This window comes from Arvicanthis niloticus, chromosome 15, assembly GCF_011762505.2.
Source record: "Arvicanthis niloticus isolate mArvNil1 chromosome 15, mArvNil1.pat.X, whole genome shotgun sequence".
Classification (NCBI taxonomy): Eukaryota; Metazoa; Chordata; class Mammalia; order Rodentia; family Muridae; genus Arvicanthis; species Arvicanthis niloticus.
Window position 1 is genome coordinate 62,738,191 of NC_047672.1, and position 18,145 is coordinate 62,756,335.

Sequence of the window (18,145 nt, forward strand, 5' to 3'; positions counted from 1 at the left end):
GCATAAAGTACTGAAATACTCTTATTATGGTGAATTGTTCTTCTAAACTTAGTTTCCTTAGTTATAAAATAATCATTCTGAATTAATAAGTAGGTACCACAGAAGGCAAATTGTTACTCTCTGCTCTTTCTCCTCACTCTTTCAGTCTAGTTTAATTTCTGGGGAACAACATTCATACTTTGGTTTGTGTGTTTTTATGGATCTATTTTCTTATAACATCAGTTACTATTTGTAATGATTGTGTGTGTGTGTGTGTGTCTAAATCTACACATGTATTTTTTTATTATTTACAAGGGCCTTTTGAGGTAAATATTATCTTCATGTCAACATGAAAAACTAAATTCTATGAATTCATGAAACTTTTAAATAGTTTTACAATTATGAGTATAGCAGAAAATCAAGATGCAAAGTTAGGCACTTGACTTCCAATACCATGGTGGTCTTCTCCTGCCTTCCCCTTTACCTCTTTTGTGTGGTCATCAATTTGAGGCTTGGAATGTGGAGACATTCAGCCAGGGAGAACACAAAAGAGGAGCATGGTAAGTGTTTGGTGTATATCAGACACTATCTAACTGATGTCAGTAGGAGTTTTCTTTGCATGTGTATATTCATGTGTGAATGCAAATTCATGCCTGCCTCAGAATATAAGTGGAGGGACAGGAAAGCCTCAGGGGACACTGCTCACCCTCTGCTTTTCTATGTATCCCAACCTTCTGGAGGTTCTTCCTTTTATACCTCATATCCTGCCATAAGAGAGCTGGGATCACAGACATGTGCTACCTATGTAAATTTTTTTTGGAGCCTGAGGATCCAACTTCAGGTCTTTGTGCTTTTGCATTAAGCACTTTATCCACTGAGCTATCTTCCTAGACCTCTGAGATTTTTATGTAAAATTTAAACTTGGGGTTGGGAGATACCCAGGTAGTTGTCTGCTAAGTTCTCTGTCTCATTTGTTTAAAATTGGGCATTTAAAGTCATTCCTGCCTGGCTAACTGGCCATATGGATTTTTGGAGAAAGCATGAAGTAAGAAAAATTCCAGCACTGGACATCATTTTGGATGATAAAGGAAGAACCATCTAAGGATGGGAAAGTGGTGTAAAATTAGGAAGAAAGTTACCCAGTTATGTTATTATTAGTAGGAGAGGAGGAAAGAAAACCAAGACCTAGTTATATGTTTAGACAGAAGCATTTTAAAAGAAGATATATACTTTGCATAGATAGAGATTATTTAAGTAATGTAGTTTAAGAGCAGATGAATGACTTCAAAATAATTCATATAATCTAGTCTCAAAAAGAGAGAGAAGATACCCCCCCCCCCAAACCACACTGGAGAAACTGAGGGTTAAGGGATAAGTGAACTAGGTGTGTTGGGAACATCTCTGTGCTCAGTGTGAAGCTAACAATGAACCCATGAGCATTGAAGACAGAATGAAATATGGGAAAGAAAGTGTATTTCATTATTGTTTTTATTTTGCTTTAACTTGTCTTTCATGAGAAGATGCGGTTGGTAGAAACAGAGCTAATGGCTGGAGAAGTTGACTCCATAAACATAAAATAATAGCTGGTCACGGTGATGCACGTCAGTAATCTTAGAACCTGGGTGGGCTAAGGCAGGAGAATGGGGAACTTGAGGCCTGCATGGGCTTCATAGAGAGATTCTGTCTCTAAAAAAGATGGAAATATTTCCCCTTTCTTTCTTCTCAGTAAGAATGTATTCTAATGTGAAAATGGTGATACAAATGAAAATAATATGATAAAAATTATCTTATACCAAATCTCTCCAGAAAGAAAGAAAAGCTCATAAAAGTATATTCAGTTTATCGCTCTCAGTGAATTCTGGAAAATGAAGATTAAATTATAAAGTCATTTAAATAAATGAATAGTGGGAAGGACTAAAGGATAAAAGAAGAAGGAGAAGGGCAAATTCAGGAAACATAAATGAAGAATGAGCATACAGTAACAGGCATGGTTTGGGTAATTTTCTAGTTTTCTAACAGATATGGTGCAAACACTTAGGCATGAATGAAGCAGTTCCTAGGATGAACTCAGTACGAGCACATTTGATGTTCAGCATCAGCTGACCCATTTAGAGAATTGTAATCTGAAGAACCTTGGAGGATCATGACTCCAACCCAACATTAATGATGTTACCTGGGGTCTTGTGCAAAAGGAACGAAGTTGGCTAACAAACTAAGTATGTGCAGAGCAAAAATTTAAAATATATTCAAAGCAGATTTTGCGGGGGTGGGGAGGTACAGGGTATCTCTGTGCATATCTAACTGGCCTCCAACTTGCTGTCACCAGGCTATCCTTGAGTTAATGATCCTTCAGCCTCAGCCTGAAGAGGACTGGATTGTTAGAATACATCACCATGCCTAGTTGGGAGTAGCTTCGAAGAAACTGAGGATATAGCGGCCAAGTAAGAATAAATTTTTCATCAATACTCTTCAAAAAAACTAAAAACAAGCTTCAGGATTATTGGACTTCTAGTGCTCTAAGGCCTAATAATGGTGTTCTAAACCTCTATTTTATAGGTGAGGATACTGACATTCACAAGTGACTTTCTAAAATGTACAGTGCCACAGAAAGAAAAGCTAAGATGGAGCCCACCCACTGAGGAGGATGAGGCTCCCTTTCTACAAGCAAGGTGATATTACATCAGCCAAGATGGAAGTTTCTGGGTTTAAGTCTAAATGACACAAGTCAGGCTTCTTTATGAAAACTGGGAAAAATAAAAGTACAAAACGAAAGTCGGAGGTTGTCATTCACATGGGGGCTGAAGTGTCAAAGAGTGAGTAGTGAGTGCTTCCTTCACTTGAGATTCAGTTCAGAGTTCTTCAAAACTGGACAGAGAGGAGCCAATCCAGTCAGTTCCTGTTTTCAAACACCCGGTTTTAGAAATGTCTCAGGATCAGTAATATGTTTCACAGTTCTGACATTTTACCCTAACTCTTGTCCCACTGAAGATGCATTATCACTTTTTCTTATTAATTTTTTTGAGATTATAATGCAACTACAGCATTTCTCCGTTCTCTTTTCTTCTTTCAAGCTCTTACATATGTTCGACACTTCAAATAATCAATTTGCTGTGCAATGTGAGTTCTTTACTACTTGTGTCCAGTTTTTCATCAAAACAAAATGGTACATAGGAAATTCATTTCGAGATTTAGGGATTCTCAGTCAAGATTTTCATGCCATTAAAACCAGTTTATCCAAATTATGTTTGCATGAACAGGCAAAAGAAAACCAATTCTATATCAGTTGTGTTTGCAATTCTTCCAGTTCCATAAAGATTATAAAGCAATTAAGAGCCTTATCATGAAGTTTGATTAATCAAACCACATATATTCAAGTTGTCCTCAAATAAACATAAAACTAAGGCAAGCGTAACCCAATGAATTGTTCCCAAGGCCTTCAGGCAAGGTAGGATTTCTCTTGTGAAAAATGCATGGTGTACAGATATCTAACCAGTCAGATCAGTTGCTTCAGGAATATATAAAAATGTTCTTTTCCAATAACCAATTATAATTGTGGAAAGGTACTACTATCTAATCTAAATACTAGTTCACATCAGTGAGATGCAGTGTATATTACTGTTTTCCATTTATTTATTTACTCATTTATTGTGTGTGTATGTGTGTATGCATGTGTGTTCATGCATGTACATTGGCATAGAAGCACATGCCATGATATGAGCATGAGGTCAGAAGACAAATTACAGAAGTTTGTTCTCCCGTTTCATGGTGTTTGATCCTGAGGATCAAACTCAGATTGTCAGGCTTGGTGGTGACAAGTTCCTCTATTCTCTGGCCTATTCAGCTGGCTCATACTAGTTTTATATGCAAGGTTACTTTTGGGGTGTACATATTTTGGTGCCTTGAATTTATCCAGGAATTAGGTTTTAACTGTAGCCTAGCAAGTCACAAATATATTAGCATTTATTTTTAATTCAAGAATGTAAAAAATTACATGCTTTTTGTTAATTTATTTGGGAATTGTATTTCTTGACAATTTTCACCCTCAGATTATTCTAGGTGGCAGCCTTGATTTTGGTGATTCTTTGATCACGAAGAACAAAAGAATATGAACTCTGGGAAAGACTCAGGGTGTCTATCATTCTTTTTATGTTGTGAAAAAAGAGAATGTCAATTCAAACTTGTCAGAGTTACCTGTGTCACCTGTGTCAAGTCTTTTGCCCAGGCTGTCCCTGATATGACCATTTCACACACAAGCTTTAGACTTTCTGCTTGACACAATGTCATTTTGGAAAAAAAAAAAAAGAATGAAAACCAAAACCAAAACCGAAGAGGCCATGCACTTTCAGGGTCTAGTATGAATAAGTACTCACTAATGTGGTTTTCCTCCACGAGAGTTATTTTCAGAACTTTTATAACATTAGCTTCTGAGTCTGTGCTCATATACTAAAGGGAACGATGACAACTGGCTTTCATGTGGACCTATGCTTAGTTACAGAATTCCAGACAGGAGGAGGCAGCAGACACTTCCAAGAAAGATGCTATTTGTAGGCCTGAGCTATATACACTTGAAAAAGAAAGCACTGCTGCTGTCTCCGGGATCTGGAGACCTAACATAATAATCTCGGTAGCTTTGCCTTTTGTTCTGTGCTGTTCACAGTACACATCTCTTTGGGGTTGTTTTCTAAGAATAAGCCTACACCTTTAATTGTTCTTTAGTTTATGCAGAGGTGCATTTTTATTTAGTCCGTTTAATTAAATGCTTATATATAAGCCACTGAGGATTGAACTTTGAACCATCTGCTAGCTCACAGCCCAGTTACCAGGTGAAGAAGTTCCAGAAATTGTGAGTCTAAAAAACCCCAGTGCTCTTCCTCTTCAGACAGATCAAATTAAACTATTAGCTGTACAAAATACCAGATTGGCTTGTATTTTAAACTAGAACTGGAGGTGGCTTGTAGTTGAGAAATTGCCTGAGGAATTCAAGCTGTTCACATCACATGAGTTATCTGTCCACAAAGGATGCCAATCATACTGTTATTGCAAAAAGGGATTAGTCATTTTGGGGGGGGGGACACATTAGCTGCAGCACATCTGGAAACATGCCCCACCCCCCACCATCAAGAGGGTAAAACACTATAAAATGGTAAGAGTTAATTTGAATTTAGGAAATTATATAATATGATAATAGTAGCGTGAATGGCAGTCTGCTCAGTATAATCTGTAAAAGCCACCTATGCTTACATTCCAGGGGCTTTGAAAATATGAGCCAAAGATGCTTCTTGCCATTTTCCATCTTGACATAGTCCCAATGATGATCCATGGAAACCCCAAGAAAAAGACCTGTAAGGATGTCCCCAACTGTCCTTATTTCTATTTGAATTTCCCCTGAATCCATCCCACTAAGCACCTGTGGTCTGAGTCTGGATCGTCTGCTTGTGCTTTCCTCTTTGGGAAGCAATGGATTGATTAGTCATGAAGCTTATCTGGTTTCCTGTCCTTGTGGCTGATCAATCCGACTGAAAAGATACTCAGATTAAGAAGGAGTCTTTGAATCATATTATTTCAGAGGACAGACTTCAGAAAGCAGGCTAGGAGTTCTGCTGTGGCAATGCCACTCCACACTATAGTTTATGTCTGTTCCCTTATCCTTATAGATCTATCTTAGGAATTATTTTCTACTCAGACTTAGACAGTAGTTACATAATGTAAAAAGAAAAAAAAAGTCATTTTACCCAGAGAATCACCAAATCTGTCTTTGATCCCCCTCTTTCTCCCTGACTTAATTTTCAAGAGAAGTCTTAAAGCCGAACTATTTTCAGTTCCATACAGTAATAAGGGGCCTGTGGTATCTTATCTAATGTTTATGTTTAACAGCCATACTTACAAAGCATTCTCAGGATACTCAACACCAAAAGACATGTCAGAAGCATCCTTTACTGGCATAGAGATTGATTTATGGGAATATCTTTTGAAGATTTAACAGAGTTACAAGTTAACTTAAGCTATATTTTTTTTCTGCAGCCCCTGAAGTTACTTGTACACAATGGTATTGCAAAGATGCCATTATTTATAAAACGTCATTATTACTGCGTCTGGTTGTTAATCAAATGTAAAAATTTGGGTGAGCCTAGGATTATAGCCTAATTTTTTTTTTCTTGATGACTGCTTACTTTTGAGGTCCTGCACTAATTTAGGGAAGAGGGACATACATGGTGTTATTGGTAGGGACTAGAACAGTGTTATCCAGGATTATTTTTGTGTATCACTTGAGAAAAGCTGTTAGCACAAAGTATGCAAGGTGTGTAGTGGTTCAGTACCCAGGGCTGGACCAGCATTTCCATGTCAGCTGCTTCCTTCCCTGGCTATGTGAACTTAGGCAGCGTCATTTATTTCTTTAGGCACAGGTTTCATCATTGTGAAAAGGGAATAGCACTAATTCCTAGATTCATGAAGCTACATAAGGATTAAATGGCAGTATGTGGGAAGTACTAATTTCCTGACTACTAAGTACTAATTTAGCCTAAGGTAAAATATTTTAAAAGTGGTAAAGATGATGTCTATCAATGATTATTTTTAAAAATGTAGATTTTTGTGAAATAAATAAACCTAAGTCCTCATTGTCCTCAAGGAAGTTATTCTCTCCCAGGCAATAAAGAAAAAATAGGCAGGGAGATCACGTTTTGAAGATACAATCACAAGGCACAGACCAAAGAACAACTGATCGTGAGATATGGCAGGTCATAATATGTAAGGTTGAACTGGAAAAGTAAGTGGGAGCTTTCCAGGGAGAGATAAGAGAGATGGGCTTTTAAGTAGGAGAGACAAGTCAAATAGTGGAGATGGTGCATATTTCGTTATTCATATCAGATAGGTCACCAGAACGCCAGTGACTCATAGAACAGGAAATGGTAAAGACATGGAGGTTGCAATCAGACAGCCAAATGCTTTATAGGCAGCAATGAATATTTTGATCTATGTTATTTAGGATATAAAAATTAAAAATTTAAGTATAGGAAATATATGAAAAACAGTTTTAAAAACATCACAGTGGAACGGCATCTAACTTGAAAGTCACTAGGTGAAGGCCCTCACTTGGACAGAATACTTGTTCTGATATGGACTGAGTACATGAAGGCCAGGAGGCCCGTAATTCTAGTAACTCTGTACAGATTAATGTAAATATCAAGATCAAGGTGCTAAAGAAAAAGTCTTCTCTAAAACTTATTTCAATTGGCTAATAGTAATTACTCTGAACATTCTTTAGTTTGTATCATTGGTTGGTCGCTATCTTGAGAGGAAGCAGGTCATAAGTTATGACAGTTATTGGAAACTGTAGGAAGGCTGAAGAATTTTAACTTCCTGACATCGACTCAGAAAAGATAACACAAGATGTTCTTTACAGTATAGGGAATTGCTAAAGAGTGTTAAATAGCCCATGCTTGCAGTTGAAACTCACTGGGTAGCAATAACCTACCATTATCATTGGGTTGTTTTAAATTTAGTATAAATGAATTATCTTAAAACTACTAGGTAAACAAAGGCAATGTATGGTAAATTCACGTTTATTTATAATGTCAATCAACCCTTGCCTTTTATAGAAAAATTCCAAAAATTGTGTATCATTGCCTGCATTCTACTTTGAGAGTGTTTAGTTGCCCAGTTTGCATTCCATGGAGACTCCCGAGAACCAGGTGATGTCTACTCAGATTTTAGGCTCAGTGCCCAGTCCCTGGGATGCACACCGTGCCTAGTCCCTGGGATGCACACCTGGCCCATTCAACTGTAGCTGCTGGTGGCAAATATCTGAAAATGTTTTGCCCTTCTGACCACCTGGCAAAAATTCTGATCTATATTTAGAACATAATATTTGGGAAGTATTGTTGTTATTGTGTTTTTTTCCTGTGCTGCAATTCCCAATGTTGGATATGAAGTCAAAGAGCTGGCAAGAATTAAGACTTTGTCACTAGTAACAGAGGGATTTCCATAATATGCCAGGTGGTGTTGTCAAAAATAGCGACATTATAATTTTAGTGTTTGAAGTCCTACTGATAAACAGCCTGGAGTATGGGTGTTTGCTCAGAGTTTAACTGCAGGTGTTTGGGGGACATTATGCTTAAATCCCCCAAGTCACTAATTGGAAAAACACTGTTAGCTCTCAACTTACATTTTCCCATGGATTAGGAAAAACACCTCTACTACATTAAATCAATGGTCTTTCATCATGATAAATTGCTAAGGTTGGTACTTCCTATATTACAATACCTAACCTTGTTCTACTGGTTTATTGAAAAGGGGCTTACTTAACAGTGATGTCGAAAGGAAATTTTGAGTCATTAAAACAATCATTTGGGGACTGGAGAGATATCTCAGCAGTTAAGAACACTGACTGCTCTTCCAGAGGTCCTGAGTTATATTCCCAGCAACCACATGGTAGCTCACGATCATCTGTAATGGGATCCGATGCCCTCTTCTGATATGTCTGACTAGAGCAACAGTGTACTCACATACATAAAATAAATAAATAAATCTTAAAAAACCCCAGTAATCGCTTAGTTTTAACTAAAAGTGTCAAGAGTCTTATCTCAACTAATTTAATTAGTAATTTATAGTCACAAATCATTTGCTAATAGTATCTTAGCAATGATGGATTACTTGCTTTTCAGCCCATGGTGTCCATCATCCAGTGAGACCTATAATATAAATATGGCTCACGGACATGGGCCATTCTTTCCCTGTAAATTCACACACTATGCATGGTGGTCTGGGTGGCAGCCTCTTGTCTCTCACTAGAGTAATTTCCTAATAAATATAGAACAGAAGGGGAATTAATTAAGGAACAAATTAACCTTAAAGCAGAGGGAGATACAGTGTATCTTAGGTAATTACCTGTGGTGAGAATTTTCTACAATCAAGAAATGTTAGCAAAAACGCCTTTAATTGCTTTCTATCAGTGGTGCATCCCTTCTTGTGATATGGCCCTTGAACAGTGCTACCCTTTCTTTTGGGAAGCTGAGCAAGAGCAATAGAAGGTCTCAGACAACAAGCTGACTGAGATTGCTTTGGAATGGGAGGCTGAGAAGGGAATACAGTGTCTCTGAGACAACTTTTGAGTAAGATGTTTTGAGAACTTAGAAGAATTTGAACTTGGTGCGTTCTTTCAAGGAGTATCCCTTCCTCTTGAAACTACACATCTTGAATGAATTTGTTGAAGGAAACAAAATGACAACTAAAATGAACAGGTTGAGAAATGGACCTGTGAGTGAAGTACTGCTGACACCTCCATCTCAAATGTGGGATGTTAAATAAATCTTAACAGGTTGGACTCAGGATTTTGATCATTATATCGAATGTTTTATAGAGAGACACACTGAAAATGTAGTTGTTTTCTGTCATAAACATTCTAGTTGCAATATTTAACTAACTCTCTCTCTCTCTCTCTCTCTCTCTCTCTCTCTCTCTCCCACTCCCTCTCCCACTCCTTCTCACACTCTCTCCTCTCTCTCTCTCCCCAACCCCCCCCCCTCTCATACACACACACACACACACACACATACACACACACACACATACGTGTATGTACGTGTGTGTATGTATGTATGAGTTTTGGATTGGGATCACAACTGAATGTCGTGTAAAGACAGATCAGGAAGCAGGATGATGTTATATATACATGTATGTGTATATGTATATATATATAAACATGTATGTGAATACACATATATGTATGCATGCATATCCATATTCATGTCCACACCCATATCCATATGTATACATCCATAGTCATATTCACATCTACATATATTGTACCTTGGACCTGGTGAATGTTACACAATTTCTTTACCATGTAACCATATCTGCACCTTATTTAGTTATTTTTGATTTTCCTACAGGGTCTTGCTGATTTGTCTAGGCTATTGTTGAAGTTATTCTATAACTCAGTCTGGCCTTGAACTTGCAATTTTCCTGCCTCTGTCTCCAAAATATCTAGCGGTATCACAGCTTTGTACCATCAGGCCCAGCTCTATCTAACCTTTCTGTGGAAAAACCACATAGAGCCAGATGCAAGCCAGCATGGGGCTCTCATCTTATCTAGCATGGTTCCATTTAGCCAGTGGGATGTAGTCTTAGACTTGTCTGAGAATCAATGTGTGTAAGCCTGCAAGAAGCTCTCAGATGAGGGCCACTGTGTAGACAGTGGGGAGAAGAAGGCACTCATCTGTATCCTCATCTGTCTTTTACATGACAGTTTTCCATTTCAGGAAAAGGCTCACTTCTTACTCATGAGCATTTAGAGTGATCTAGCATAGCGGGTAATGGCTGTGATCCCACTCCAAAACTCATGTAAGAGTTTTCTGTCTTTTAAAGGTAGTGTAGCAGGTTATCATATATTAATTCTTAGAATTTTATGAAAAAATTTACTCAATAAATTGTGTAGTGGTAAATTAGTTAAACTGCTTTGGCTCCTGGCTGGTTGCACATGCAGCACCTGCCCAAGAGCTCTCTGGATTCACGAATCAAACACACACACACACACACACACACACACACACACACACACACACAAACACACACATACCAGCTAATTTTGATATGCTGTGACTAGCTCAATGACTGGGTATTTGTAATTCTCCCTGCAGCTAGATACGTTCTCCCCTCCGACTTTCTTAAGTCAACTTGCTAAATCAACATTTCATCTCTGCTACCTCAGACCCAATTGGCCTAGGGCCATTTTCCCAAACTCTTACTCTCAGTCTCCTGCCTGCACAATCTAAAAGTCCTGCCCTGCGCTTTCTCCTTGCCCAGCCAATGGCTGTACAGCAATTCTTTATTATCAATCAAAGCTAGCTGGGGGCAGGGACCCTCAGGTCTGGAAGTGTGGCTCTTTGGGGGCTGAAATAAGACAAAGCATTAGAACCAATCCCCAACAAAATCACAGAGAGCTTATTTCATGTGCTTGCAGCACAAAGCGAAATACACATGATTCATTAACAGAAATGTAAATGGACAAACCATTTAATGAATTAGAATCGAAGGCCTTAGGAGGAACTTAGAAATAGCCATTCTCAATATGGATAGAATTTGAGCTGAGGATGAAGAAGTAGGATTTGGTAAGACTTATTGATAGCTAAAGGACATTGTAGTTTAGGTACAAAATGAGAACACTGTTTCATATATGAAAGTCCGTATAGATACTGCCCACTAGTGTATAAGAAAGCAACTTTCTAAGGGGCAATAAAACAGCTATGGGTTTAAATGGAACTAAAACTCTTTCTCCTGTCCACTGCATTCTTTTCTGCTCATTATTATTTTTGGCCTCTTTGTATTGAGTTGTCAACTGAAAGCAGTCCACACATTCTTTCTAGACAAAGTTTGGCCCTTACCAGGAGCTCGACTTTTAGAGGCTCTAGAACACAAATTTCAATTTTTTTGAGGTTGCTTTAGTGTTCATGGGCCAAGCACTAACTGGGTCATCTTCCACCTCATATGTTCCAGGTAAAAAGATGCTCCAAACAGGGAAGATTAGCCAGGGGAAGAGTGCATCTTCTAACCTGTTAGAATCATTTCACGGAAGAACATTGGACTGGGCATCTTAGACACTAACTGCAGCTCATTTGAAAAGGCGCTAGCATAAACATTGCTCCTAAGTAAGTGCCATAAAGACAATTGCCTAGCTGAAGGCAATCGACCTGAGTCTCTTCTTAAAGCATGATATTCCCTGAAGTGAGAGGCTTGTAGGCTTATAGAGGACACCAGGGCAGTTTTTAAAATGTTTTGAAAAGAAACCTGTTCACTGGAGGGTGTGGGTAGATCCCCTAAGTATATTTGGTCATGTATAAGTATTTGAATGTTTGCATTCATTGATGACTGAATTAAGAAATCAATTTGGCTGCTTTATAAAGGAACTACCACAGAGTGGTTTGTCGTTCTTAATGAGCATATTGGGAGAATAATTATCCAGGTCTTCATCGATGGTGATACAGCTTAATCCAGCAAGTAGTTAAGAATCCTGCATTCCATGTAGTTTTTACTAACACTGCCTAACAATATGAGCTAACATCACAGAAGGTGCCTCCTGCCTCCTTTGCTGCCTTTGGGAGAATTCCTCTCCTTTAGTGGGGAAATGAAGCTGGAGAAGAAACTCTTTTTGAATCAATTTAGAAAATAAAACCATCCAGACTAAACAGAGGACCGGCCAAGGTTTGAATTGGAACTATAGGGTCTTAAAAGCTTAGGAGGCTGTGGACCTACTGGAGGAGGGGCTTAGCTGGCAGAATTCACCCAGAGGGGCAGGCTTTTACTTGACCCCTGATCTATCTCTCTCTGCTTCCTGCTCAACCCTGTTGGGAAGTCTGTGTCTCTTGTCCTCAGATGCATGAAATTGCCATGTGTTCCTCACTGAGGTGGACCAAGACCCTCTGAAACAGTGATCTAAAATGCACCTTTTCTCTTACATATAGTTTTTGTCAGGTGCTTCTGCCACAACAATACAAAAGTCAGCAACAGAGACCATTGCATCATCTAAACTGCTGATGGAGCCACAGGAGGGAAGATGGAGAATATCACTCTCTATGATCCTGTCTCACTAACCTGATTTTCAGCAGGAAACTCTGAACTTTGGTCTATACCCGAATGCCATGACATGGAAGGTGTGTATCAAAAATCATGTGATAGATTTGTGCTCATTTATTTCTGCTCGGTTTCATCCTCTTTCAGTGCAACATTTCAGGACATAGTCATGAAGTCATGAAGACTTAAGACAGGTTCCTGCTGTCACCACAGTTACCAGCTCCAGGATGTATGCCCCCCACCCTCCCAGTAATCGTGAAGCAGAGGTGGATACAGAAGTGTTTTCTTATTAATGTCCACGAGTGCTTTAAGTTCCTAGAACAAATGGAACACTTCAGTCAGAGAGCCCACAGCCAGTGAATGCAATAGTAAATCAAGTGCTTTGATGATGAAGACACATCTTCTATTGATAACACGTACAGGATTTTTCATGTTTCTTTTTCCCCTTAAACTAGCCTGACTTCTGAACAGTGGATAGTATCAAAAGAGCAAAGCCAAATAAAATAAATATTTGTAAGGTAGTTTGTCATATCGTTATAAGAAATGGTTTTGGGCACATGGAAAATAAGACTTATTGTTGGGGAAAGTCAAGTGTCCCCAAAGCATATATGCAATCCTTTATTGAAAGTAACTGGATATGAGTACTTGGAAAATGATTGACTATTTGCTGGTAAGATTGTTATTAAAGTGTGCTACATAGAGAACTTACATTTTCTTCTTTTCAAACAAAGATTTTCACCTCTTCTGACTCAAGTATAAAAGCAATGGCAAAATTTACATGATCTGCTCTGAGATGTGCAACATTTTCTACCCTTCTAATAAAGTTAAAGGGTGTTTATGAAAAACTAATTATCCTAATTACTCATAATATGACTGTGTGCTCTGAAGAAGGAATGAAATTTGAAATAGCTCATTTAGAACAGCACAGAATTATATACAGAATTTTAAGTGCCACAAATCTGGAATATAAAAATAAGGTGATGCCAATGCCAATAGAGTCTCTTTAAGTGGGATTGTGACATATAAAGGACATATCTTATCACGTCCTTCAGTGCTTGGGTTTTGATTATAGTAATTTAGTAGAAGGCAGAGTATGTGCCTCTTAGAATCATGAACTTCTATTACTGCAACATTAGTGCTCTCATGAGAAAAAAAATATTGAACTTCAAGTAGCACATTGGAGCAGTTGGGGTAGCTGAAACAGCACAAAAGATCGATCTTAGGCCTAGCTCTCATTCTGCCTAGAGAGGGGGGTTTTCATGAAGCCAGTCTTTTGGGGGAATTGGGAAAGTGAGGAAATCGAGCTGGATGACTTCTTGGCCCCTTTCTAGCTCTAAAATTCTGTGGCTTTGTGGGTGAGCACTGAAGGAGTTTGAGATGTTTCTTTTTTCTCTAATGAAGTCATGAGAGCTAACTTATCTAATTTGTATGCTAAAATCTGTCTCTCTCCCCCGTCTCTCCTCCCCGCTCTCTGTCTCTTCTTCTCTCTGTCTCTCTTTCTCTCTCTCCTAATTTCTATTAATTGGCTTCTCTGAATATACTTTCATTGAGGAAATATATATATATATATATATATATATATATATATATATATATATATATAATCTCTGAAGAAAGAACAAAAAGGTTGTGTGAAAAATAGGGTTTAGAGATCCTGTAGCTTCTGGTCATTGATAGCAAGAATGGCCCCAAATACAAGTCAACTTATAAGGACCATGATATGTAACTTTGCAGCACTCATACTGTGGACAGATTATTTTTTCTCAATCTTTTACTTTGAGCTCTGTGAGTTGCTTCTGCTGGTGGGAGAGTAGCGAATATGATATAGCAGAGAATTTTAGAAGGAGCTTAAGAAGTTGTACATGCATTCTTTTGTATCTTTGATATTACTCTAAAATCATTCTGAGAATCTCACCGATTACAGGAAGAAGAAAGGAGACAACCTGAAAAGTACCCCTTATAGCTGAGCCTTTACTCATCCACTCAACTGTTTTTCAGATTGTACATTAATAAATAATTGTGTTGAGCCACTAAATTTGGTGGCTGTTCGTTTTGTTGTAACCATCCAATATACTTCAAAGTAATTTTCAGTGGCAGAATGTTCTATATTAAAATACTAAATATTAAAACTAAATATTGAGTCATTAATATCATCCATTCATAAAATTATTAGCAACATCGAATTCTGTTATCCTGCAACATAAAAAAAGTGATACAGCTGTTTACAGTAGCATTTACTGGTCTTACCTGTATGGAAACACTGCTGTATGAACCACCAATGACTCCTGCAATGAGCAGAGGGATGTTTTCTTGAATAGCATATGATCCATCAGGACACATATATTCAGCTTCATCCACTTTAGTCAAAGATGCCCTGACAAACTCTAGTGATTGCTCCAATGCATAGGTATCTCTTGAACATGTATCCAAAATGTGAACCCCCAGCTTCACTCCTGGGAGCAAGTAATTGTCTTTGTTGATTTCGTCGATGGCAAACAACATGGCCTCCAGACGCTGGATGCCTCGATCTTCATTGATTCGACCACACTCTTCAGTTCCAGTGCCTTTTTCATTAATAGGAAATAAGCCCCCTAAAACAAGGTCTCCTTCTATTTTAATTTCCCTCCTCATAAAGTTGTGATCTCCTAAAGAGAGTAAAAATCCCTTTGAAAACAAAGCTAACATTAGAACTTGTAGTCTTGTCAACATCTTCATGAATCCTGGTCCTGGATCTCTTGGAGATATCACTGGGTGGAGTCAATGTTTTCTTCTAGTCTTCTCTCATTTCCAAGTGGGATCTCTGGCCTGTCCTTCAGATAAAGGAGGGTAGGGCTAAAGGAGCCCGTCACCGGATTCCTAAAGAGATAAAAGTTATATGAACAAAAACAATTTATAAAAGCAACAATAATTATATAGATGTTAAGACCATTGATGGATGCCTAAATTGATCAGTCCAACTCTGGTACTGATTTCAGTTGGCTTTTATTGGAATCTTGACTGTTATCTATCTGTTAAGACCTTACATACAGTGTGGCTTATTTCCTATTACCATTCTCATTTTACTTCTCCGTATATAACAAATCTCATTGTTGAATAGCTACCCCCCCATTCCTACTTCCCGTTTCTGTACTAACATTTTTCAAGTTTGAACTACCATTTAAATGTGTTCTGAGTTCCAGCACTGATGGCTTGTTATGTATTTTTTAGCCACACATCTCTGAAACATTTTCAGAGTCTATATATAATCAATGTCCTCTTAGTTCTGTATCTAAGCTCTCAAGCCAGAAATTTGCCCTCGGGAGTTCTGTCCCCTTCATGTCCTTCAACACTCTTCCAATTAGCCATAAGAACTAAAGAATCTTCCTGTTCAACCTCTTTGAAGCCACAGACCTTTATGTCTTCATGATGGGTTCCTGTCACCTGTAGCACAGCTATGGTGGTAGCCTCAGTAGAACTGTTCTCAGCCTCAGTGTACCCTTTTATGACCCCAGAAAAGAAAACTCTTTCTCAAAATTTATTATTGTTTATCTTATGGTGGAAAGTATGATGCCTGCTTTTTGTATTAGGCAAGTATTTATGAGGTGTTAGGCAAGTACTGATGTGGCTCTCACAATGAAAATCTTCGTAAGGACTGCAATGAGTGTGGTTCTGGGCTTATACGGTGGATTATTGCTTTGGGCAGAGCTTGTATACTCTCAGATAGATCAGCAAATGCTAACAGGCTGAAAAGTATCTCTCTGGAAGAGATATTCTAGTACACAGATTTGATTACTGTGACCCATTTCCTACCAGTCTGTAAGCCTTTCCTTGACTTTCCCTTTAGAACCTGACTTCTTTGAGTGTCTCGCTGTGCTCTATGACCTCATCCCTAGTGAGTGCTGTAGTCCTACAGCTTATCATACATGGCGACTTTGTTCTATTCCTGCTTTTAAATCTTCAGCTCCAGAAACATTAGACTATGTGCATTTTAGGGGACGCACAGATGTTTGTGACCATCCTTTGCTCTTCCCAAGGGATGCTTTTGTCTTCTCTCCTCCAAATACTTATGATATTAAGACTGGAGTCTTAATGAAGACATTTCAGAAACATCAGGAATATCATAAGTGCTTTTTGTTTGTTTCCTTTTTGTTTTTCTTTTTGTATTTCCCTTTCCCAGTTAAATCCCCCAAATTCTGCGTGATATTCCTGTTGCAATTTGTTCAAGAAATATTTGCTAGTGCTCTTATCCATATTTCTTTCCTTATATGTTTCTTGGGAATGAATGATAGAGCTTTTAGGATTATTAAAATATCAAAAAAAAAAAAAAAAGATTCAAATTCAAGACAGGTCTTAGTCCAGGGTATGTCTCAACATTTCTGACATTTTGACATTCTCACGATAGCAGTGCCCTTTAGAACTCAGCTTCTGGGCGTTTTCACCACTTGGGCAAAGGATGAATTGTTTTCTTGAAACATGTAATTATCTGAGTTTTGTTAAATTCATCAATTAAGGCATGAATCTATGAGATGTCAGCAGCCACTGAAATGCTTAAGGTTAACCTAGAGCCTCTCTGCACAATCTGCCACAGAGCACCAGAAATTCTTAAAACAATGTATTTTTTTAAGTTGATAGCAGAGAGCCATTCTTTATGGTGGTTACACATCAATTATCTCATTCCTTTGATCTTGTGTACAATTCTCTTTGAAGTATAAGTGCCATCACCGGAAGGCAAAAGACACCGATCATTATCACTAATAATGAAGATGCAGGAATTGCTCTAGAAAAATCACAATTTTATTTGCCTAATCAGAGAGAATAATTAATTCAAAGAAGGTTTACTGTATATCTTTAAAAACTACTGACATTTTTTGATCCCTTAAAAAAAAATCCCTTAAAAAAGGGCGTGAAGGGGGTTTGACACTGATTCCTAAAAACAGAATGATGACCTTATAGTCTGCAGGGATCTTAACTGCCTGTTGAGAATGTACTCTGAGAAAAACAACACCTCAGGTGAATCATCATGTTACTCTAAAACTGATTGCATATGAAGGCATAATTGCTCCACAAGTAGTGTGTGTGCAAGCACATGTGTAAATGTGTGTAAGCACATGTGTGCAAGCATGTATGTATACACATATATGTTAGCATGTGTATACAAGCATGTATGTGTAGGCACGTGTTAGCATGTGTATGCAAGCATGTATGAATAAGTATGTATGTAAACATGTGTGTAAGAATGTGTGTGCAAGCACGCATGTGTAAACATGTATATGTAAGCGTGTATGTGCAAGCAAGTACATGCCCCTGTGAATGTATGTATGTGTGCAAGTGTGTGCACAAGTGTGTGTATGTGTATGAACATGTGTGTGCAAGCAGGCCTGTGTCCCTGTGTGTGGGGCAGAGGTCTGTGAAAGGATAGCTTGGTTCCTGGACAAGCACATGCCTCGAACCCCAGACCCCAATGGGATGAAGGTAGGTGTTTGGCCATGCCCCCAGACTCCAGGCTCCTGACACCAAGTTCCCCTTCCCCCCAACACCTTCATTGACCCACGCCTTTCGGTTATGTATGGTAATGCAGCTCCTCCCAAGAGGTTTGTATTACCTCCACAGGTAGAGGGCC

The 18,145-nt window shown here is 38.3% G+C and overlaps 1 protein-coding gene across 1 annotated transcript in view; it reads right to left on the reverse strand.

The window, feature by feature from the left end:
• Positions 1 to 18,145, reverse strand: part of Grm3 (glutamate metabotropic receptor 3) — a 212,260-nt gene that overhangs the window by 75,094 nt on the left and 119,021 nt on the right. Inside the window, exon 2 of the mRNA XM_034518734.2 lies at positions 14,794 to 15,402. Within this exon, the coding sequence (XP_034374625.1) occupies positions 14,794 to 15,261 (468 nt within the window). The 5' untranslated portion in view covers positions 15,262 to 15,402. The remainder of the gene's footprint in view (positions 1 to 14,793; positions 15,403 to 18,145) is intronic.